Source organism: Neoarius graeffei, chromosome 2 (assembly GCF_027579695.1).
Source record: "Neoarius graeffei isolate fNeoGra1 chromosome 2, fNeoGra1.pri, whole genome shotgun sequence".
NCBI classification, from domain to species: domain Eukaryota; kingdom Metazoa; phylum Chordata; class Actinopteri; order Siluriformes; family Ariidae; genus Neoarius; species Neoarius graeffei.
Window position 1 is genome coordinate 81,460,000 of NC_083570.1, and position 25,536 is coordinate 81,485,535.

General features: G+C 41.1%; 1 protein-coding gene across 2 annotated transcripts in view; it reads right to left on the bottom strand.

The window, feature by feature from the left end:
• Positions 1-2,502: 2,502 nt before the first annotated feature.
• The window catches only part of dusp8a (dual specificity phosphatase 8a), a 70,663-nt gene continuing 47,629 nt past the window's right edge, over positions 2,503-25,536 (bottom strand). The window contains exons 1-5 of one of the 2 annotated variants that reach the window (XM_060915057.1): positions 12,379-12,766; positions 7,875-8,041; positions 7,493-7,652; positions 7,094-7,217; positions 2,503-6,894 (exon numbers count right to left, since the gene is read on the bottom strand). In XM_060915057.1, the coding sequence (XP_060771040.1) occupies positions 5,838-6,894; positions 7,094-7,217; positions 7,493-7,652; positions 7,875-8,041; positions 12,379-12,496 (1,626 nt within the window). In that variant the 5' untranslated portion in view covers positions 12,497-12,766 and the 3' untranslated portion in view covers positions 2,503-5,837. Of the gene's footprint in view, positions 6,895-7,093; positions 7,218-7,492; positions 7,653-7,874; positions 8,042-12,378; positions 12,767-25,536 lie in introns of those variants that run through there. The other variant, XM_060915056.1, reaches the window with a different exon arrangement.

A 25,536-nucleotide genomic window follows, 5' to 3' on the forward strand; every position in this document is an offset into this window, starting at 1 on the left:
AAGCCCGTTCACATCGGAGCTTAGGTACATAACTATAAGGATAATCTGAAGGCGATACTTAAGATCTCACCTTGGCAGTGACAGTTGAAGATTAGCCAGTTAAGCTTCAGCCAGCTGATTTACCCAGTCACACACCTGCTTCTGGTCTTATCCAGGTAACTGAAACCCACCACATACTGCATTATCTCTGCACAACACAGGGTTTTTTTCCCTCTCATGTAGTTAAGAGTTGAAATTCATGAATTTTAGAAATTGGACAGAAACCTAAAATAAAATCAGCTGAGGAAAATGTTTCAATATCTGAATCAGGAACTGCTGCAGCAGATCAGTTTTCTCTCCAGACTGCAGGACGACAAACTCCTGTATACTATACAAGTGCATCTCAACTGTTAAGTCAGAGGTCTTCCCCATGATTGTGGTTGCATGTAATGAACTAGACCAATAGATACATAGTATTTATACTGTTTGAATAGCAATTTACTCAAACTCGAAATGAAATATTCTAATATTTTGAAATGTTTTTTTTTTTTTTGCACTGTAGGCCATAATTATCAAAGTTTAAATAGGAAAATGCTTGAAAAAGTTTATGAGTCTAAAATATGTTACATTTTCACTTTCTTAAATAACTGATAGAAAATATTGGACCTCCTCACAATATTCTAATACTTTGAGATGCACTAGTAGCAACATACTAGACATATTCCCTTGGTTTGGATTTTAATATACTGTATTTATTTGACTTCAATCAGGTGGCTTGTTCTGAAAAGAACAGTGCAGCAAATTATATCTTATCACGTGATAATTTGACTGACAAATTAATTTAATATTTCTTATTATGAAATAAGAATAAACTCTGTTCTAGTCATTTTTGCAACTTTCAAACTTGAAGTGTTATATTGAGATGTTGAGTATGGATAACTTTGGGTTGCCGGTTCGATTCCCTAGACCAGCAGGAATGGCTGAAGTGTCCTTGAGCAAGGCACCTATCCCCCAAATGCTCCCCAGACTGCTCTGGGTATGTTGTACAGTGCTCAGCGTAAATGAGGACAGCCCCTTTGAAAAGTAACATTTTAAACAATATCTCAATGAACACAAACAATTTCCAAAATGTTGAAAAGACAAAGTTTAATATAAGGGACATTCCACCAAATGGGTGGCATTTGCTTGTTGTACCACTCCCAAATTAAACTTAATTTGTTATATCTTTTCAACACTGATTATAACACATATATTTAACTATTCAAAATGTGTATTGGTCAACCTCAGGCTACGTTATTTTTTTACAAGGTTTGGAAGTCAAAGATGGCTGCATACTCTTTATATGAGTAACAGGACTGAGTTTTTAGCCTAGGATTAGCTAATACATGGAATTAAGCCACATGGCGTCATCGCTAATAGCATAACCATACTTAGCACATTCTAGTGATTTACCAAAAATCTGTATTTTTAAAATAAACAAATATCATCTAAGAAATAATTTAAGTAACAAGACAGTATGTTGACATTGACCTAATCAGTCAAAGTTAAAAAATCATCAAATATACAGAAAAGTAAATGAGATAACCAAATTTTGGTCTTCCCATGGCCTTCAGAAGACACAACTGATGTAACTTCCTGTTGAGCATGTGATTTATGGAATGTTCCAAATTTGTCAGATGGGGTAATATGTTTGGGTAACAGGACTGAGTGAAAACCCAGGGACATGACTAAAATGTGTATTTTAACTAAGATAATGTGGATTTCTTATGAAAAAAATATATTTAAACCATGAATAGGATATGGAGTCACACAACAGTGCAAAGGAAATACTGTTTCTGAAGGATTTTAATCATAATATTTCATAGTTAAGTATAGAGCGCGGGTACAGGTAACACATGCTATTTTTCAGTGTTTTAGGTAGTTTTTATTAATCCTTACAATTATATATCTTAAATTTGAAATCAGATCAATGTGCAGGACATTCTGCATAATAAGGAAATGTATTTTAAAGTACATTTTTATGTGCATTTATACATATAATTTTCTAGGGACGGAAATGGCACCGATTCGGTGGAATGGCTCATAACATCTGTTTAACTTGTGTGAAAGTAAGGGTAATAATATAAACTTCGATTATACATTTTTCAGTTTTACCCAAATTAGGGTGGTGCAAAAATGAGTACACCCCACAACAAAAACTACTACATCTAGTACTTTGTATGGCCTCCATGATTTTTAATGACAGCACCAAGTCTTCTAGGCATGGAATGAACAAGTAGGCGACGTTTTGCAACATCAATCGTTTTCCATTCTTCAACAATGACCTCTTTTAGTGACTGGATGCTGGATGGAGAGTGATGCTCAACTTGTCTCTTCAGAATTCCCCAAAGAAAATAATTTCTTTCCACCACAAAGGTGAAGGCTACAAGAAGATCAGCAAAGCTTTACTTATCAATCAGAATACCGTAGCAAAAGTGGTACAAAAATTTAAGAAAGATGGAACTGCAACCATCTCACAGAGATGTCCAGGTCGTCCACGGAAGTTAACACCTCAAGAGAAGCGTCTTCTGATGAGAAGGGTTGAAGAAAATCAGCATGCAAGTTCACTGCAGTTATCTAAAGAACTAGAAAGCTAAACTGGGTGGCTATTTCCCGTGACACAATACGGCGTACGCTGCAGAGGAATGTCATGCATGGATGCCGTCCACGAAAGAAGCCTCTCCTAAAGCCCAGGCACAAAAAAAGCCCGCCTCGAGTTTGCCAGGGCCCATGTTGACAAAGATGAAGACTACTGGGACTCTATACTCTGGAGTGATGAGACCAAGATAAATGTTTTTGGAACTGATGGCTTCAAAACTGTATGGTGTCGCAAAGGTGAGGAATACAAAGAAAAATGCATGGTGCCTACAGTGAAACATGGTGGTGGCAGTGTCCTTATGTGGGGCTGCATGAGTGCTGCTGGTGTCGGGGAGCTGCATTTCATTGATGGCATCATGAATTCACAGATGTATTGCTCTAAACTGAAAGAGAAGATGCTACCGTCACTCCGTGCCCTTGGTCGTCGTGCACTTTTACAACATGACTAAACACGCATCTAAGGCCACTGTTGGATTTCTGAAGAACAACAGGGTGAAAGTGATTCAGTGGCCAAGTACTGTATGTCTCCTGATCTGAACCCAATCGAACACCTATGTACTCATTTTTGCACCACCCTAATTTGAGTAAACTGAAAAATCTGTAATCTAAGTTATATTATTAACCTTACTTTTTCCCGTTATAAGTTAAACAGATGTTATATTAAGCTTTGTCTTGTGAACATTTTGGAAATTGTTCGTGTTCATTGAGATATTGTTTAAAATGTTACTTTTCAAAGGGGGTGTACTCATTTACGCTGAGCACTGTATGTTGTTCTGGATAAGCGCGTCTGCTAAATGTCTAATGTAATGTAATGGATAAAGGATGCACTCACACCATCTCATATTTTATGATGTTTGTATTTTTTGTTTCATCTTCACAAAACAGGTACAGGGGAGGAAAAAGCCATTGAATAGAACCTGAGGTATTTTGCGTCAAGCAGCCTAAGGTATTAGGATTTTCTCTGAAAAAGTTCCCTATTTCAATTATTTTTCTAGATACATTGCTATTTACACAACATAATAATAATAATAATAATAATAATAATAATAAATGTTGCCAACAATTAAACAGTTTCAGCAAAAAGGACAGCCTGCATCTTTTCATTACATGTCTTAAATAATGATAACAATATGTTTAAAAATAGAGGTGATGAAGTAAAAGGAAATACAGGTAATGTGTCACACAAGGAAAGAAAAGGAACAAACAGCAGCACAAGGACAAGGATTTGCCAAACAAAAAGAGTAGCCAACAGAGAATACATCCATAAATAAATAACCAAATCATCCCACAGCAAAGGGGCAACACCACGCACATGTCCAGACATGAGAGACCCTTTCAGTGGGATTTCCTTAAACCTTTGGAACATATACGAAAAAAGAGAAAGCGTTAATTACATAGAAAAATTGCATGTGTGTGTGAAAAAGAGCGAGAAACACAGAGCAAATAAGAGAAAACGTGAGGGGATGAGAGTTGTGCAGGTACCCAGAGCTCAGAGATGGGACTTGTGTGCACTTCCCCTGAGCTGAACTAGAGCATCATGTGCCATCATTCTACCACACCACATCAATTTTGCCTCCATTTAACCTAACACAGACCTTTCTAAAAGTAGAGATATGCGTAATGGAGACTATATGACTGGTAGGTACAGCTAATGAATTGAGCTAATTAATCCAAGTTAAATTTAATATCACCTGCAGATCAAAGAGTGAAGGGAACAAGTTTGATGTCATTCAAAAATACTCATCTGTTTGATGGTTTGGGTTGAAAATGGTCCACTGTCATTAGTCACTCACACTTCATCCATAAACAGGCCCAAGCTCACAATAAATAATATAAATATTAATTAAAAAAGGGGACAAACATTAATCATTTTAGAGTCTCTCAACATTTTCATGTATGTGCTTATAGATAAAAAGCTCAAATCCTTAAAATGATGAAGCCAGGATATCATATGGATCATTTCTTATTATTTTAGATTATACATGCTTAGAGGCATATTTTATTTCAGAGCTAAAAAGTTGGACAGGTACTAAACAGAAACAGTCCCAGCATGTGAAAATTCAGGACAGGTGTAGTGTAATGCACCAGGGTTTGTAAAAGATTTGTGGTACCCTTACGACGAGATGTTTCATGATCCCTTTCTTAAAGAAAGGAAAAAAAAAACTTACATTACAAAATACCAGATAAATTCATTTTAACAAATCACTCTCCCTTACAGTTGAAAATAAAGACAAAAGATGAAGAAAATAGCATATATTGCTTCGAGTTGTGTATCAGTTTTGTGAATGAGTTCATAAATACCTTGTAGTCAAAAACTGAGGTCAACACCAAAAAGAGGATCCACAATCATTATATTATTTCTCATTACCAGAATGAACATAATAAATTAAAACTATAATTGAGAACCAAAAAATGTAAAATGTCCATAAAGAGAGCTATGCATGGCATGTATAATATTCATCTGTAGGGAAACCAGCAGCCTTGTATACGGCAGCATGCTCAGTGTGAGAAAGATGGGTGGTAGTTCCTTTCGTGCCCACCCGTTTTACAGTGTGTGGGGGCTGAAATCAGGGAAAAGGTAAAGAACAAACACAGAGGAGAAAAAACAGTAGGCACTGCAGGAAAACTTCCACAATGCTTTTTTTTTTCCATAACATTCCTGCATCCTCCTCCAGGATTATTTACTGGCATACAGGAGCAGGGGGGAACAAAAGCAGTGCACAAAGAAGCCTTCATCTGTTCAGCACAAGTCTACACCAGGGCTTCAAGTATCGGTCGAGGCCCCTTGAACTGTGGATGTACGAGTCCACAGAGTCTGTATGAGAGTAATACCAGATGCAAGTGTGACCAGAGGACACTGAGCCATGCTTTAATCTCAATACACTGTGAGGCTGGTAAAGCTTTTTCTTGGAGACGAAAAATGTCATGTACACTGAGAGTTGGATTCTGCAATCAAATACAACAGTTCTGTCCTTATCCCTTGCAAATTGTTCTGGGATAGTGATGGCTTATAAACAGCAGAGGCAGCATAAAGTCTGCCCACATCCAGCTCAACTGGCTCAGAGTCTCACAAACACAAAAATCCATAATCGATTTCTCATAGTCCTACACACTAAAACAAAATGCTCCTAAAGTCAGGAATCAGTCAGCCACTGGCGTTCTGTCCCTCAGTGGCACCTGCCCACCTCTATTCCCACCAGTCCCATGGTGCAGTGCATCTGTCAGGACACTTCGATGATCTCCATACTGCCTGAGAAGCTGGACTGCTTACCAATCTTGCCAAGCTCCTCCCTTGACCGTGTATCTGAGATTCCATCTTCAAACTCCATTTGACAACTACGTCGTTTGAACTGTTTGTCAGTACCAGATGCAGAGCCAGCTGTATCTTCATGCCAGCTTGCCCGGGACTCTCGTACCTCTCCTGCCTTCTGACGTAACCGGACAGTCTCACACGGCCCTGGGAGTGCACTGCAGCCAAGTGGAGCAAAATGTACTGGTGCTGACCCACCCCCTGTGCTAGTCAGTGATTCGTAGAACCAGGGGGCATCGCCTGTTGGTGTGACTGGTGTGGTAGCCTGTGAAGTGTCCCGGTGTTTGGTCCACATGGGGCCAGTGCCAGCTACAGGCAGGCCAAGCAGCATTGCAGACTTCAGGTTCTCGTCCAAGCTTGGGCTCTTGTGCCCAGACAGTGAACGACCAAAGTTCAGGCTCAGAGACTGCACAGGTGAGCTGGCTCCGCTGTGCTTGTTTTTCCTGCGCAAGCGAACCTTTGTACTGCTCTCAGCCACCGGGCTTGGTGAATCGGCAGAGCTGGGGCTGTCTGAACATGGAGACAACTGGCACACGCCATTCGAGGACCCTGGACTGGGGCTGTCCAGTTTGCAGAGCTTGGGGACATCCTCAACGTGAATGGGCGTGAGGTGAGGACCCTGGTTGGGTGTGTAGACGGACTTGATGTCCAAAGAGAAGGAGCGCTTGAGGCGGTTGGTGTCCATGATGCGCTCAGCTGACAGATTGAGACCATTGAAGCCCTGCTGGAGTGATGTGGGTGACGGCAGCTTGGTTTCCGTCTCCGAGATCTCTGACTCGTGATCTAGTCTAGCTTTCTCGGATTTGGAGGTGGATTCTGTTTTTGGTTCCTCTACTTTGCTAGGCTGCTCATTCTTCTCCTGACCTGAGGACAGTGCCTTCAGCAGACGGAGACCCTTCTCAAACTCAAGCAGTTGGCCCAGGAAGTTAAAGTTTGGTGATATTGAAGGTCTGCGATCTTTAACAAACCTGGTACAAGACAGAGAAGAACTTTCCCATTCTCATTTGCACATGAATAAAGTGCAATCCTTTAGTCAAATGCACAGTGTATTGGCATTACTGTTTACATCTCTGTGAGAGTCATTCTTCTGATGAAGGAAACATCTAATATTACACCATCTTTTAAATAACATGCAATTCAAGCTGCAGCGTATCAGAGGTAGGTTACCTGTATGCCTCATCCGATGACAAGCCCATTGTTTTCATGATGTAAGCAATGGCAATAGTGGCAGACCTGGAGATGCCAGCTAAACAATGGACAATGACTCTGCAGTTGGAAACCTTGGCTTTGTCTAAAAAGGTGGAGGAAAACAAACATGAGTGACAAACATAAAAGACAACCAAACACCATACTGACAGTCCAAAGGAAAAGCACATCTAATCTACAGAAAAGCCTCTGCAAAGCAATTGTATTTTTCTGGGTACATCCTCAAGGTAAGCTACTCATTTTTCACATCAGCTTCCCACATTCCAGACAAGATCTAAGATCAGTTTTACTTCGAATACTCCTAACCCTGGGTGAAGTAAAGCCTAAGCAGAGACATCCCAACTATGTGTAGAACCTTACCGATGAACTCATTAGTTTTGTCCAGCCAGGGTAAGAGCTTCTCACAATAGTTGTCATTGACAGGAATGCGCATGAAGTGGCTCTCAGAGATGAACTCAGGTTTTGGACATGTGTTGCTGGCATTAAGTACATATGTGATACCATTCTGGGCCATCAGATCCTGGAACAATGGAAAATGTGTCAGCATTGCCAAGTATATCATCTTAAAAAGCAAATAAGATGGCAAAACAAAAAGTTGTTCTTCCGGTTAGAAGTTCAGGCAACTTAACTCATGACGCAAGACTTCATTAGTTAAACCAATGAAGCCCCTCAGATCAGTGGCAAAATATTTCAAATCATAAATCAAGACTAGAAAACCGTTCAGTTATCTATATCTCTATACCTTGTTAAGCACATCTTTCTGGGAGCCGAGATAGAGATGGGGCAGGATACGTGTGGGGCCCACATTGGCCACAGGCAGGCAGGGTTGAGACAGGCTCATGGGTAGTGTGGCCACTGGCTTTCCTTCACACAGACCTGGGAAGCAGGAGGAGAATGCTGCAAAGCCACCTGCCAAGAAACAGAGAGCAAGAGGCACAAAATGTGTCAGAAACATAGTGATCTGACAAAAAAAAAACAAACAAACAAGTGATTGATGTAAAACTATTAGGAGGAGCTGAGTAGGTTGGAACATTTGGAGTCTTCCACTAAATGCTGTCAGTGGTGACAGGTGTAATGTCAGCTATACCACTCACAGCTTCTACAGCAACACTTAAAACAAACCAACAATCTTAAATGTGATGTGGCTCAAAAAAAAAGTTTTAGAACAAGTAAGCAAAAGCAGAAAAAGCTCTCTTTAATCAACACCATGCAACGAATGATCAAGACACAACATTCCACCTGTAGGACTTGGACACCAAATGAGCACATTATCATTAAAGTCATGCAGTTCTCATGAAAGAGCAGAGTGTATGCTCTGATCACATGAATGCTCCCATCTGTGAAGCAGAGTATAAAAGGGTGCTGTATCTTTAAGAGCCAGGCGGTCCCAGTTGTGTCTCTCGCAGCTCTGTTTCCTGAATGACCTAATATCCTCTACTGAACAATCGCGTCAGGCCTGGAGAATGAGGGAAGCTACAGGTGTAGGCTATGCACGGAGGCCCCCGATTCAGAAGTGGCTGCAGCTACAGTACCCCTGACAACCACAAACACATACATCATATGTAGAAACACTGTACACACATGCAAATGATTTTTAAAAGGTTGCGTCATGCGTTCTGGCACTGGATGGAGGGATAAAAAGGAACGCATTTGTGTGATTAAAGGAAAGCATGAGACTAATCTCAGAGGAGGCTCATGAGAATCTGGGACATGTTAACCCTGGGAGTGTAAGCACATTTGCAAACATAGATACACGCTCAGAGCACAGCAGTCAGCCAGAGAACCATGACATCACTGTGTCTGCACAGCGAGGAAACGGAGCAAAGAGCAAAAGCCATAGTACAGAGAAGGGAGGCGGGAGAGAGGGAGGCGGGAGAGAGGGGGGAGGGAGAGAAATACAGAGAAGTAAAATGAGTCAAGGCAAATAAAGCCAGAGCTGATAAGCAGGTTTTTAACAAAGAGTCAGCATGGAGTGGCAGAGTATGACATCATCCGGCCTTCACACTCGACTGACTAACTGCAGTTCAACAACAGCAGCCAACAGCTGCGGGCATTTCCAGTTAACGGCTACGCCGAGCACCTGTCTCCCCCACTCTGGATACAGACTCTTGTTTCTGAACCATAGTTTTTGATGTGTAGCCCTTTAAGACATTGAGTGGCAGCCTGTCTGTTTCCAGCTATTAATGGCAACTGCTGGGTCGATGACATCAGCGCAACAGAAGGGGGGGTTTCACATGTCAGGCAGAAGGAGGCGGGCCTTGGCGGCTCGATTTGCTCTCGAAAGCCCCACTGAAGGCTTGAATGACTGCTGCCCAAATTTTCCATGACCCTCATACTCTGTTGAACCTCCTGTTCACCTCTGCTGGTCCCTCCCCCCCTTTATTCGCTCCTGTTCATAACCTCACTTGCCAGGAGGGCAAGATGACATCATTGCTTGCATGGGCTGGTCGCTAGGTCAACATTTGTCAGTAATACCCATGAGCATGGACTTTAGGCCTTCCATCCCTCCTCCATTTGGCAAATACTCTCCCGCAAGCTAATAACAGTTTCAATCACCTCAGAATCTGCTACAACAAGGCAAGGATGTAGGATGATCCTCCAAAGCAGGAATGTAACATTCCTCATCCTCCCACACACAAAGAAACAGCCTTCAGTCTGAGAGCAGGATGTGCAAGTCCATAATGCAGATCAGGAACATAGAGCACAGAATGGGGAAATAGCAGGAAACAGGAAGGATCTCTTCGACAGAGAGCTCCAGTGGCTCCTTCCTCACTTTTACAGTTCACGTCTGATCTCCTGATTTGAGTCATTCCTAGATGAGCTTTATATAGCAACCTAAAGAGCAACATGTTCCTGGACAAAGAAAAAACAACCCTGAAAAACGTTCAGTTCTGAAGACACTTAAGCCATTGGAAAAGCCAAACAAAGAAAAATGCTGCATAGAGGTCTACACATGTTGATGGTAACGACAGCAGTGTTTGGATCATAGGGATCCCAAATGTGACACATTGGTTGCTTGGTCTACATTTAATCAACTTCATTCAAGGGCTTCAGAACAGTGCAGTGGTTTAAGCATTCACCCCATCATTGGCGCATTAGGAACACCATAATCGTCTATGGCCAGGAGTCCAAGTGGATAATTAGTCCTGCTCTCTGGATTGGAAGGCTGGCTTCTGTCTGTGCACATTAGCCTTCATCTTTTTAGTTTGCCGGTGTGTGAGAGGGCTCAATTGTACACCGGCTCCTTGTCACAATGACCTGGTTATGTACTGGTATGCAGGAGCAAAATGATGTTCCCAACTTGTTTGCCTATATCACCACTAGTCATTCTGGAAAAACCCAAGCAGTCCCACAGTGGTATATTCAATGAATAACTCGTCATGCACATATTACACATTGGGAAAACACATTACACATGCACAGAAAAAAAAAAAAAAAAAAAAATTCACTATCCTGATTCCACCCATACGCCCAAGCTTCCACAAGTGACATTTTTCATCACGTGTATGCACTATATAATTGTGTGCAAGGCAGGGGTGGGGGGTGTAGAGTGATATACACCAGCACCGGGCCTGAACTGGTACAGCTGAGCTGTGAGCCATTCACACACACTTCCTCTCCACCCTCTGTCTGTCTCTGCCAATTTCTCTCTCAAGTGCCAATCAGTCCTTGGCATTTTAGGCTGTACTGTGCTGATTAGTCAGGTGCAGGCATTTCAATAACACTGCAGTAATAAAACAGTAGACAAGTCTTTATCCCGATGTGTGATTTCTTTAAATTTCCCACATTTTCTGAGCATTGTGTACAGGTTTTAATGGCCTATTAATATACATTAAGTGCATATAAGGGTGTTTTAAAACAGCAAATATGAAGGAGTATAAATCTGAGGTCATACAATAAAACCAATATTTATACAATAAATACATGTTATCCTTTGTTAAAATAACATGCAGAGTGTAAAGGAAGCATTTACACACAGAGTGCATTAACCCAGTGCCTGACATCAGTCCACTCACCCGGCGGCACAAGACCTCCAACACTAGAAGCCTTTCAGTGTGTATCTTTTCAGGCAAACTCTAAAGGCCTTTCCACACACACACACACACACACACACACACACACACACACACACACACCCCAGCCCCAATCCAAAAGCATTGATGGAGCTGAATGGAGCCCACAGACACACACACACACACAATCACCCCCACCTCTTCAGCCTCCAGATGCAGAAGACATGACGCCATTGAGAAGCAGCCTCCATCTGTCCCTCTCCATCTCCATGTGCGCGCGCACACACACACACACTTTCCATCTCAATGAGGCCTATATGACATCATAGCACACATGCATGCAGCACAATGAGGAACATTAAGCGCAGCAGGGTCGCCTCTGGTGTTCCATGTCATGCTTCACAGATTAGGAGAGTATAAAGCCCCAAGGCCCCATATAACCATATAAACCATTAACTGTTAGTTCTATTAGTATTATGGCTTTTCTTCCTAAAAGCAGTCCAGCCACCTTACATGTAGTAACCCTCAAATAAAAGTGAATGACTTGATAACAGCAACTGTTTAACCGTCGCTCTGTGACAAACACAATGCAAATACAGTGAGTCATATAGGCATACATACTGCTGTTTGCACAAAGACACACACTTTTGCACTGTGTCACAGTGCAAGACACCATCCATTTTGTGATAGTTTATCAGCATACGTAATTTCACCACTGTGGCTGTTTGGTTAAAGGCCAACTAGACTGCACACTGTATACAACTTTATCTGTGTAATGTTAAAACCTGGAGAACTGTCATTTCATCAAAGCAGAAAAACATTTAAAAGTATTTTCATGATTCTAAAGGTGGGGAAAAAAGAATAAAAGTAAAAGCATAAGAAAAAGAATGATGAGGTATAATAAAGAAAAAAGAAAGAACAAAGAAGAATGGCAAAAAATAAAGACCAATATTATTATAATAACTATTAAAGGAATTAATTTTTAAAAATAAATTATTCTTAAAGGAAAACAAAAACACACACAAACATGTTCAAAGTAAAAGAAAGAAAGAAAGAAAGAAAGAAAGAAAGAAAGAAAGAAAGAAAGGAGGCACAAAAAACCCCAAAAGAGAACATACCACAAAAATCAATATACAAGTAAACAGTGAATTAGAGAAAGAATGTCAACAAGACCATGAGGAGATCAGAAAAGCGGATGCAAAGCTGGTTGGCTCCAGTGTGCCCCATACACACCTCGCAGCTCCCGAGCCTCCTTCATCCTGCGCACTCTGATCTTCAGCCTCATGCCGGTGTGAGGAGTGGGGCAGCAGAAACACTCCTCAGGAGAGGATATGACCACTTCCAGGGACATGCACACCTCTACACGCTGAGCTCACCAAAATACAAGGTCAGAGGGAAACTGAAGGCTTCTCGCAAATCCGTCAGGGGGGTTAGTGGGAAAGCAGGTTTGTGTGCTGACTTAACAGATAGATGGAGAAGACAAGACTAACAGCTGGAGGAGCATCAGGCTTCTGACGGCGGGTCCTCAGTGTTGATACACACAGCAGATCCTTCAGCAATCGTCCTCTGTGTGGCAACTGAAAGTGGAGCTCCCTATTGTTGTACTGCCTACACTCGCTCACTCAGTCGCTCACTCTCTCTCATCAACTGACTTTCCCCTCCCTCTCTCTCTCTCTCTCCTTCTCCTCCCTCTGACCTAAGAGTGAATGAGCTCATGTGCTATGAGTACAGGCCTCTCTCTCTCTCTCTCTCTCTCATGCGTGAGGCATGCAAACCACATTCCTTACTCACCCAGCAAATATGCAACCACCTTAGAGGCCCCCTTTCAGAAAAACTCACTTCTCATCACAGACCACCAAGTTGTGCTGGTCACGTTCAAATTTTTGAGCACAAGAGAAGGAAAGATTTTTAATGGCACCAGATTCACACTAGTCGTCTGGATTGCATAAAATGAAATGTTAAGTCCGTACTGATTTGAAGGACATAATCCCCAGCTGCAGCCTGCTCTCATCCACTTCATCCATGCCAGAAAAATGACACTTCTTTATTTCCTTTGGCGAGAGTGAGTGTCGTTTCCGTTGCCCTTGCTCATTTCCAAGGAACTATTACAGTATATTAGCTAGTTCCTGCTATTCCACCAGTTAAATTTAGCATCGTGGGAGCTCCAACTTATATACTGATTAAGGTTGATCTTCGCTTTCGTAGCCTGCTTAGATGAAGTTATAAAGACCTATTTGCAACTGGAATGGATGACAAGCCACTAAAAACTGCCCAGAGAGATGCTATCATTTGTACTTGGCAAACGCCTTAAATAGGGAGGCTAGTCATTTTTTCCATGTGGCCAATTTGTAGAAAACAGACGCGATCCATGCACTGCGCCTTAAAAAACGGCAGTTGCGTAGAAGTCAGTGCACTTCTGCAAGAAACCTCCCTTTTAATATGAGCAATTAAGGGAGTGAAGGAGGCAACACCATTTACAACATGCAGCTAATCTATGTGTTGTCTGACATCAACCCTGCATGTTGGCCTAATAAAAGAATGATGGAAGCATATGGCAATGTGCTGAGGCAGACACAATGCCGCAAGCTTCCTTGGCTCATATCTGGCCCCCCACATGCTGCCCAATTATCCACAGACACAGAATTGACCATCACCGCTTTGGCATGTCAGGTACTAAATGAACATGCATAGGATACGCATTATCTGATTACTCCCATGGAACATTTTAAATGTTACACTTGATGCACATCCTGGACAGTTCTTAGCTGAACATCATGCCCTCTGATGCTTTTCCCTTTACTCTGTACAAACAACCTGCATACATCATACAGGAAGTCGAGTTGAGGTATGAGAGCCACACTAAACCACAGCAGCGTTTCAAAAGCATTAAAATGATTGTTGGCTGCAAACATGAGCCTCCTGCTGGTGTGCATGATTCATTGACTGTAATTGCAGTTGGATGTTATGGTGCATGGGATTGCATTGTGATGGCCTGCTTTAGAGAGCTGTGTGTGTGTGTTAGAGGGTGTTCAGTGTTGATACTGCAGATTGTTAGCACATCCCATATGTGATTGGCGGGCAGACTGGGGGATGACGTAATGGCAGCGGAGGCCCCAGCTGTCATGCCGGAGGTGTGAGCTAGTCTCCAGTGGGGGAGCAAAATCTCATGCTGGCCTAGCGGCTCCCATCACTCAATATGAGCCTCAGGGGGTGTGTACAGGGTGCGTGCACCTGTTCCTCAGTGTGTGTCTGTGCTCATATATGTGAATATCATACCAACCCCAAGCAATAAGAACAAGCAGCCGGTTACACCAGCTGAACGCAATCTCTACTGTTATCTTGAACACAAGCCAGGTTCAACATCAGTGGCCACTATGTTGGAGTTTACAAACGACTACTAAAAAAAAATAAATAAAATAAATAAATAAAATTTGCACCAAGTGGTATCATTTTAACATAGCCTTAAATTATAACTTAAAATTTACACCCACACCCTAGTGGAAGCAACATTTTTTTTGTAAAAATAACTGATTCTGTTGAAACTAAACAATTAGGGATGCATATTGCTGTCAGAAAAAAAAGAAAAGAAAAACGGACCAGTTGTTATTGTTAAAACAAGATGTTTTTCACGTTTTAACAAAATCATCATCTTTTTTCGGCTGCTCCCGTTAGGGGTCGCCACAGTGGATCTGTTCTGTGTATTTGATTTGGCATAGGTTTTACACTGGATGCCCTTCCTGACGCAACCCTCCCCAGTCTATCCAGGCTTGGGACTGGCACCAAGTATGCACTGGCTTGTGTGACCCCAGTGGCTGGGTGTTTTACCTAATCTGCATGTCTTTGAACTGTGGGAGGAAACCGGAGCATCCGGAGGAAACCCATGCAGACAGAGGGAGAACATGCAAACGCCACACAGAAAGGCCCCTGTCGGGCGTGAAGTTTGAACCCGAAACCTTCTTGCTAACCACTGTGCCCCTCCACATCTTCATGTTTTAATAAATATTGAATTTAAATAATTATTATTCTATCCATATCCACTGGATATGAGCAATCACATGCTCTGATTGGCTACTCTACTGCTAGGCTATCAGCTCATATACTGTGAGTAGAGAACCAATCGAGGATGAAATAAAAACATTATTCGAAAACAACCCCCCTCCCCCCCAAAAAAAAGCAACAAAATATGCAATGAAAGTATTTGATGGTAAGATATTATTTTTCAAGAATTATTATTACAGCATTTTTCACAAATTGCTACTGTCATTTTGCCGGTTTGTTTACACTCTAAGTGGAAATAATTTTGTATAAAGTTTTTATTTATCGAATTTGCAAAATATAAAAATAAAAATGCTCTGTTTCTCAAAATCCAGTGAATGTGGATAGAATAAAACAGTTATTCCACTCAATCTCGTCGTACATGGCTTATAGCTGACTCGCCGTTATGCCCCTCGTCAGCTATCAGCTCATGTATGACTGTTTCGTGGAATAACTTAAATATTAAATGTGATAAATTGTTATAACAATGTTTCATGTTACAATTTATGTTGTGAAAAGATAATTTATATTGATAGGTTATAATGTGAAACACGTTTGAATGAGGAAACAGTGTGGGGTGAATGGATAAACAGGAATATAGCTCATTTACAGCATTTGATTAAGTTCTACTTCATGCTTGGGTTGAGACATAGTGAGATTCTGCTGTTATTGAGCACGGCGAGTTAATATCTCCTTATAAAGTGAAATGTTTCATGTCAAGTAGTATATTGTTATAATAAGAAAAGCTTCTTGCCATAATGTGATAAGTTTGTATGTCATAACATGCAAATATCTTGTTAAAATGTGAGAAACATCTCATAAAATTTTCATGTTATAAGGTGGTGATGAGCAGTTTTTCTTTTCCTGGCATGACACCAATAGGTTTCCATAAATGATGCTGCCATGTACTGAGTAATTTATATTTACAAGTCCATTTTGCAAGCTTTGTATTTTGTTAAGGCGACTTCATGTGGATATGGTTTATGATCACTGTGCATGGACACCTCCCAGGAATACAGCGTGTCATAACATATACAGTACTGTGCAAAAGTCTTAGGCACATGTAAAGAAATGCTGTTGACCAAAAATGGCTTACACAAAAAAAGTTTCAACATAAAAAAAAAATAAATAAAAAATAAAAAATAAAATAAAATTGTATAAACAGTAAGCCATAGCTCACTCCAGCCCCATCTAGTCCAGAAGGAACTATCTAAAGTGGGCCACCTTACGCAATAAAATGTTGCAAGCTATATACAAGCTATATATAGAAGCTATATACACTCTAGGAATGCCTACCTATTTGCGAGAAAGAATGCAAACTGGTGAGGAATTGACCAAGAAGAAGCGATATTTGGTGAACCGCTCATTAAGGCTTAATTAGTCCAGAACTTCATTAATAATTGTAAATTAAAGCCGCAAGCGGCCTCGATGGGCCCTCGCGCCAGCGGCCAAGGGGGGCGGGGGCATGCGTCCCCGCGAAAAACCTTCCACAGCTTCTTCGGCAAGAGACATTACTCCCACAATGGCGACAAAGCACAGAATTGGACACATGGCAACAATAGGGTCTCGCACTGTACGGTGCTCGGGGCCTAATAATAATAATAATAATAATAATAATAATCCTTCAAAAACAATAGGGTCTCGCACTGTACGGTGCTCGGGCCCTAATAATAATAATAATAACTAGAAACTATATGCCAAGCAGGCACCTTAATGCGAGAGGCAAAAATCACAACACGTTAGGGGGCGCTATAGAGGCCCTGAGGCCCGCCTGGATCTGGGCTTCTGGTTCTCAGTAGCGGTGGCAGTCTAAGAAAAAGGAGCCAAATCTCGTGCGTTGTCGACCATGGCAAGCGCCCCAATAAGGGTCTTGTAAAGAGTTTGCTTGCCAAGTTTGACAAATCAGAAGCTGCAATATCATTTCTGCCATAACCAGCACCCCCAGGGGCGAAAGTGCACAAAATGTGGCGTACATGTCAGGTGAGCAATGAAGAGTTTGCGTATGAAGTTTGATGACAATTGAGTAAATAGAAGATGAGATATAGATTTTTGAAGAATAAATTTTTTGGTTTTTCCCATGTCAGTAGGTGGCGCTATGCTGTACATGAGCGATTATGAGTTGGAAAAATAAGTGTCTACAACAGCAACATACTATCACAAGGTAGTGGTGTGAAGGAAAAGCATTATGGACTTATTAACCAAAAACCCGTGTTGGAGCAATTGCGTCGGCCAAAAACAGCGCCCCCCATGGATGAAAATTCCCAAAATGTGGTATACATGACATGGGAGGTAGTAAGAGGGTGGCCGTGAAGTTTGACCAAATTTGAGGAAAGATTGGATTTTTTGCCCAAAAATAGCGCCCCCAGTGGCGAAATATAACAGAAATTGGGTAACATGTCAGAAGCCCAATGAGTGATTTGCGTGTGAAGTATGAGCAGTTTTGAGTAATTAGAAGATTTGTTATGAATTTTTAAGCAAGTAAAATTTTGCATTGAAAAATGATTGACGTATAACTTCTGAACGGTTTATCCTACGTGAAACGTATTTAGTAACTTTTGTCAGCCATGTCTGTAGATGATGTGTATCAATTTTGGTGACATTCCTGTGAACGGTCTAGGAGGAGTTGCACCGTCTTCGTGGCCATGCATTTCGCATAAAAGTGAAATTACCTCACTTCCTGTTGGGCGTGGCTAATGAATTGGCATTACATTTTTGTCCGGCTTAGTGAGATACATAAGCGTACCAAATGGCATGCCACCACTACAAACTACATGGCAACCAGGCACCTTAATGTGGGAGGCCAAAATCACAACGACTTAGGGGGCGCTATAGAGGCCCTGAGCCCCGGCCAAGTTTGGGCTTCTGTTTCTGAGTAGCGGTGGCAATTCTCGGAACTGGTGCCAAATTTCGTGCGTTTTCGCCCATGGCAAGCGCCCCGAAAATGGCCCAACAGCGGAGAAAAATAAAGAAGAAGAAGAAGAAGAAGAATAGTGAACTCTTACAAGAGCAATAGGGCCTTCGCCCATTCGGGCTTGGGCCCTAATTAAGCAAATCTGGGTAGAAGTTATGTGCACCCTAGGTACCCCTACCTTCATGTCAGAAAGAATCAAAATCGGTGAAGAATTGTGGGAGAGGAAGCGATGTGTGTGGAAACTGCTCGTTAGGGCTTAATTACTCCATATCTTCATTATTAATTGCAATTATGCAAATTTGGGTAGAAGCTATACGCACCCCAGGCAGACTTACCTTCCTGCCAAAAAGAATAAAAATTGGTGAAGAATTGAGAGAGAAGAAACGATTTTCATGAAACGTGGACGACAAAAAACACATGATGGCATAAGCTCATTGCCTGTCGGCCAGATGAGCTAATAAATGAAACAAAGTTAATATTTGGTGCGAGACGACCCTTTGTTTAAAAAAAAAAAGTCTCAGGTACAATGAGTGCAGTTTTATAAAGAAATGAGCTGTAGGTTTTTCTGGGCATCTTACAGAACCAGCCACAGTTCTTCTGGACACTGTCACACATGCTTCTTAATTTTGCACCAAAACCCAGTAGCCTTCATTATGTTTTCTTTTATAATCTGAAAAGTGCTCTCTTATGTAATATGCTGCTCAGATACAAACATTTAATTTTGCGCCGGAAAACAAATATTTGGAACTCTACAATGTTTTTGTACTGACTGGATAATGTAGAAGTCATAAAACAGAAATCTATATCAAAGTTTGTATGAAAAAAAGGGGTGCCTAAGACTTGTATAGTACTGTAACTGGTAGGGTTTATAAGAGTGCAAACAAGTAATGCAAAATATCATCAAATTGAGACACTCATCTCTCAACGCATGGTTTATTTAGGACTGACTTTTCACCCTGACTAAGCATATCCAAAACATTTTGTCACTGGTATCAGCACTAAAAGTTAACATGAGTAATTAGAGGAAACCATAAATTCGAGGTGCCATTTATAGAACCTAGAGCACAGAGGAGTAAGAATACTCATTTTCAGAGCACTGTAGGATCCACCACACAGGATCACAGCTCAAACCAATAATACACCGTGGAACTACACTTCAGCGTCTGGCTGCCTTATGTACACAAAGACGTGAGCGGACTGCCAGATGAAGTCATGGAAAGAGAGAAACAGGAGCTTTGTGTGTGTGTGTGTGTGTGTGTGTGTGTGTGTGTGTAGTAGTAGACAGAGGGCTATCATTTTTCTTCCTCCAAACTGACGTAGAGATTCAGCGCATGACTGATCCATTAGATTTAAAAAAAAAAAAAAAATCCTTTTTAAACAAAAATGGCAGTTTCAAGTCAACATCCTGAAGCTGTACAGACAAACACCTGCTTACAGCATTCAATCTAGGACATCTGCCTGCACAAATGCACTACTTTTACGTGCCAATTCTTTCATCATCTTCCTCGTCTTCCACATGCTAATCTGCAACATTAAAAATGCCATTCTGACCCTCTCAGTGCATATGATACTAGTAATACGCATATTAGTAACAGCATGAGGTCACTCCGCTTACGTCTGACATTAGGATTGCATTTTGAAAACCTTCCACACATGCTTCTAATTGATTAAGGACTTGACAAAAGCCAAAATCATGACAAAAGACAACTGCTGAAATGAAACTGATGCCAAGTTGCTCCATTTCAGAACTCTTAAAGCTAGATATCAAATTTTATCCTCATTTTCCTCATGCTGTAAAAGTGATGCAGAAATTTCTTTCAGACAGATGGCCTGTCTGTCACGTTACATCCTAATGGCCTGAAGAACACTGCTCAGGCAAACTGGTGCTGACAGCAGAATTACGCCCTACTTCCTCGTCTGCTATCAGCTCCTTGTTAATTAGCCACCCGTCACTCTGTTCTCGCTCAGATTCCAGCCCACCGCTAAGACCAGTGATGTATTCTCAAATCAGTTTCATTTATTTATTTACTTAGTTCCTCCCCCAACCCATTTTATCCCCTATTTGGTCACCTGCCAAGTCCCAGAACAGCTACCAGCTGGGAAGAATAACACATGCTTCCTCCAAGATTAAAACTAGAAAAAAAAAAAAAAAACCCACACCTTTCAATTTCTTTTTTTTTTTTTGAGCTGCTGCTCATGCTGCATCACAGGGCAGCAAGCTACTTGCCCTTTGTCCCCATACATGAACTCACAAACGCTCATGACTGGGTAGTGTTATGACTGACAAGGGAGAATGAGTATACGATCCTTACCACTTTGAGAGCATGGGCAGTTCTGCACCCTTGTCTTCCAGTATAGCAGGGATTTGAACGAGTGATTTCTTGCACCACTTGGCCCTTTTAAATACCGTGAGCCTCTTACAGACACACGGCTATGGTGACTGTTTATAGGAGTATTAAAACTGAGGTCAGAGAACACCACTCTGGTGGGGTTCTTGAGCAGCACTGTTTACACATTCACTGCCAGGGGTGGCTCATATCACTAGGTTAGGAGAGCTAAATCCCTCTGTCTTTTAAAGGTAAAAGAAAAATCAATATAAGGTTTCATATTTTGGTGTAGTGGTTAGCGCTGTCGCCTCACAGCAAGAAGGTCCAGGGTCGAGCCCCGTGGCCGGCGAGGGCCTTTCTGTGCGGAGTTTGCATGTTCTCCCCGTGTCCACGTGGGTTTCCTCTGGGTGCTCCGGTTTCCCCCACAGTCCAAAGACATGCAGGTTAGGTTAACTGGTGACTCTAAATTGACCATAGGTGTGAATGTGAATGGTTGTCTGTGTTTATGCGTCAGCCCTGTGATGACCTGGCGACTTGTCCAGGGTGTACCCCGCCTTTCGCCCGTAGTCAGCTGGGATAGGCTCCAGCTTGCCTGCGACCCTGTAGAACAGGATAAAGTGGCTAGAGATAATGAGATGAGATGAGATTTTGGGCATCCAAAACTTTTTAAATTATTATTTGTGACTTTTTTTTTTTGAAAGAGAGAGAGTGTAACAGCACCACTAGCAGTCATATTCCCCTCTCAAAAAAAAAAAAAAACCCCACAGAATGATATGAAGTGCAAGGCTGTGAGCTCACTGTAACCAGCCCAGTGCTGTAGGCAGGAACGTGCTCTGCTGTAGGTTCATGCAGCCAATAAGAAGCAGCTACGTCACATGTCCACCTAGTTTTGAGCTCCAGTGCACTAATATATTCTAACCCATGTTGGTGACATTTCTGTAATGCATCACTAGTAGATGCGTCACAGACTCAGCCGCAGGTGTAATGAATGTGAACAAAATGGATTATTTACTCCATCATTAATTTTCTACTAAAATACTGTATGACTGGAGGAGAACCTGAAAAGTTGACAGACTGAGCACACAATGTCTAATCACAGTACAAATTACACAAAAGCACAGATGACAAAGCCATAAGTTTGTGTTTTTTTTTGGTTTAAAGAAAATGGTTACAACTTTATGTACCATCTTTGTTATTCAGACGAAACACAGTTCAGAATCAAATGCCAAAAGTTATACACAAGTTATATATTAGTGATACACTGTCAGTGAAAAGTTTAGACACCCCTACTCATTCATGGCTTTTTCCTGCATTTTGACTATTTTCTACATTGTAGAACAATACTGAAGACATCAAAACTATGAAATAACATATGGACATATATGGAATTATGTCGTAAGCAAAAAAAAAAATGTAATATCGGATTCTTCAAAGTAGCCAGCGTTTACCTTGATGATGCTTTGCACACTATTGGCATTATCTTAACCAGCTTCATGAGGTCGTCGCCTGGAATGCTTTTCAATTAACAGGTTTTCCTCATCAAAAGTTAATTAGTGCAAATTATTGCCTTCTTAATGCATCCAAGATCAAACAGTAAATAGTAAATAGCCCTACACCACAAGTGTAGTAATCCATATTACATCAAGAACCGCTCAACTAAGTAAAGAGAAACGACATCCATCATTACATGGCATTTAGCAGCCACTCTTATCCAGAGCAACATACAAGTTAGTAAGCAAGTAAAATTTATTTATATAGCGCTATAGACAACAAGTGCTGAACTTCTGGACAAGAAATTTCTAGTGCCACTTGAACAAGTGACAGAATAATATTAAATATAATATTCTGTTGAAATATCAACAAATCAGCAACCAGCCAAGGAAAACAAAACAATTCAACCACACAAATGAGCTGACAAAGTACAATTAAACAGAGAAAAATAAACCTAAAAAGACACAGTGTCTTAATTAATAAAAATAAACACTGGATTAGAAGGTATCAAAAGTTTTAACTGGTAATGTATATTATTCTCAACATTAATTAGATAGCACATCAGAGCTAAAACAACCCAGTCCATCAGGTTTCCAAGTCAAATTGTAAAATGTTTAGTGATTTCATGCACAGCAATATTAAGCACACTGATAAGCTCGGTTTCTTTTCAAGACTTTGTACCGCTCTCAGGATAGTCATCATGGGCTTGTTTCAAATTAAAAAAAAAAAAAAAAAAATCTTAGATTTAAATTGCATTTAAAAAGTATTTACCAATCTAGAAAATCCGGAAGTACTGGTACGCGAAATGGTGTTTTCAGAAGGTTTGACTAAAATAACATGCATGCTATTAATTTAACTGTGGCTTGTTGGAGTGTGACTCCCAGTAACATTTCAAAATATCAGCACACTAAACCCGTCTTTGATATTTCCATATTAATTTAAGGAATTGATATTAATTTGGGCGGCACAGTGGTGTAGTGGTTAGCACTGTCGCCTCACAGCAAGAAGGTCTGGGTTCGAGCCCCGTGGCCGGCGAGGGCCTTTCTGTGCGAAGTATGCATGTTCTCCCCATATCCACGTGGGTTTCCTCCGGGTGCTCCGGTTTCCCCCACAGTCCAAAGACATGCAGGTTAGGTTAACTGGTGACTCTAAATTGACCGTAGGTGTGAATGTGAGTGTGAATGGTTGTCTGTGTCTATGTGTCAGCCCTGTGATGACCTGGCGACTTGTCCAGGGTGTACCCCGCCTTTCGCCCGTAGTCAGCTGGGATAGGCTCCAGCTTGCCTGCGACCCTGTAGAACAGGATAAAGCGTCTAGAGATAATGAGATGAGATATTAATTTCTCATCTCATCTTATTATCTCTAGCCGCTTTATCCTTCTACAGGGTCGCAGGCAAGCTGGAGCCTATCCCAGCTGACTACGGGAGAAAGGCGGGGTACACCCTGGACAAGTCACCAGGTCATCACAGGGCTGACACATAGACACAGACAACCATTCACACTCACATTCACACCTACGGTCAATTTAGAGTCACCAGTTAACCTAACCTGCATGTCTTTGGACTGTGGGGGAAACCGGAGCACCCGGAGGAAACCCACGCGGACACGGGGAGAACATGCAAACTCCGCACAGAAAGGCCCTCGCCGGCCCCGGGGCTCGAACCCAGGACCTTCTTGCTGTGAGGCGACAGCGCTAACCACTACACCACCGTGCCGCCCCATGAAAGAATATTTAACAAAATACAAAAGCTAAGAACCATGAATTGGTTAAGTATTTTATAAATCTGGATTCAGACAGAATGTTATTAAAAACAAGACAAATCAATGTTATGCTTAGTGCATGAGCTGTACTGTTTACTCATAACATGACTTATTAGTCACAGATCAGCTTTATGTCTGTCCATTTCTTATCTGTCTATCTCCAGAGCCTTGAAATCATGGAGTGACTATTTGTGGCAGCTGATGTTTTTAACCGAATTACTAACCTTTCTGTATATTTTTAGTTACTTCCCAAAAAAGAAAGGGTGAACGAAAATTACAGTTCCCAGTCCGGCTCAGACTGCTTCAAGTTATCTTTCTAAATAAAGAACAGGAGCGTTCACAAACGCAAGCGGTCATACAGTTCCCTGGTTGGTAAAGTGTCTGACAAGCTGTACCAGTGACTAATGGTCACTGTTACACATCAGCACTCCTGTGTGTCATACAGTAACTTTTGACATATGAGTCAGAAACAAAAGTTCCTCATTTTCATTTAGAAACACCCAAAAGAGTACCTCATATACGCAGCATAGAGACTCTGACAAGTAATTGTGAAAGGTACAGTATTTATCAACAATCTTGTGTTAATAACAGCATCATTATTTTTATATATTTAAATGTAGGTGTAAAAGTACTGTACTTTCCAAAAGAAATCCATATAAAAAGAAGCTTAGAAAAGCAATGAACTGTAAGAGACTTAAAAGCAATGAATGCTAGCAACCTAATAACACAATGACACCAAAATTAAAAAAAAAAATAAAAAAAAGTAGCAACATAACCCCCAAAATACATTTTACAACAATTTTTTTAAAATTGCTTATAGATGTATATCAAGTAAACTTAATGTAAGAAACTTAACCATCAGAGGGGAACCTTCAGGGCCTTCTAGGCCTTCAGAGACAGCCCAAACATAGCATTTCAAATGTTATATTTAATTGCTTTCATTCTTTTATAATTTCATTATAATTATTCTCTTATAATTCTAATTTGGTCTCATTTTCTATCAAATTTGCTTCTGAAATGAAAGGGTTACTCACCTGAAAACATTAAAATACAGTTATCCAATGAGATTTTTTTTGTTTGTTGTCTCTAGGCTGAAAAGAGTTTAGAGCTGGCTCGCTCATTGGTTAGAACTTCACTGCTAGGACAGAAAGCCATGGCAGTGCATGTTTATGTAGCAAGTGACAGATGAATCAACCAATCAGATTTTGATTTATAGTGAGGGGGACCAAATATTCATTCATTCATTCTTGAAGGCCAATGCGAGCTTAACCGCGAGTTGGCGCCATCAGCACAGCAGTGAAGTCTCCTTCCAGCCAGTGTAGCGTTCATCAGTAGTGTTAGTAAATGCTAATAAAGCAGTGCTATTGAGAGCAAGTAGCACAGGCTAACGACCGAGAAACTAAGATTTTTGTCCCCAGACTCTTCTTCCACACACACACTCACCACAATATTTTTCACTACGACTTAAGTATTCATTTCCCTGTGTAATTTACTTAGTTACTTTTAAAATTAACAAACAACTATACACAATGGAGTTACCTGGCACTCTGCCGCTAATCCCTTGCAAAATCCTTTGCCCTATTGCTTTTTTGGTGTGTCTGGCTAAGTTTTAGCTGAGCTGAAGTCCCAGCTCTAATAGTAACGGTTCGCCATTGTTAACCAGTTCTTTTGTTTTTTGTTCATGGCACCATGTGTTTGAAGAAGAAGGTCTTAACCATAAATGTAACACTTATTCAGTTAGGCCTTTTAACATGCATGAAGGTGTACTTGTGCAGCAGTGAGAACTTTTTTTTTTGGACCGACTGTAACTTGCCTATGCTATTTTTGGGTAGGACAGTGAACATTACAAAAACCCAGATGAGAGAA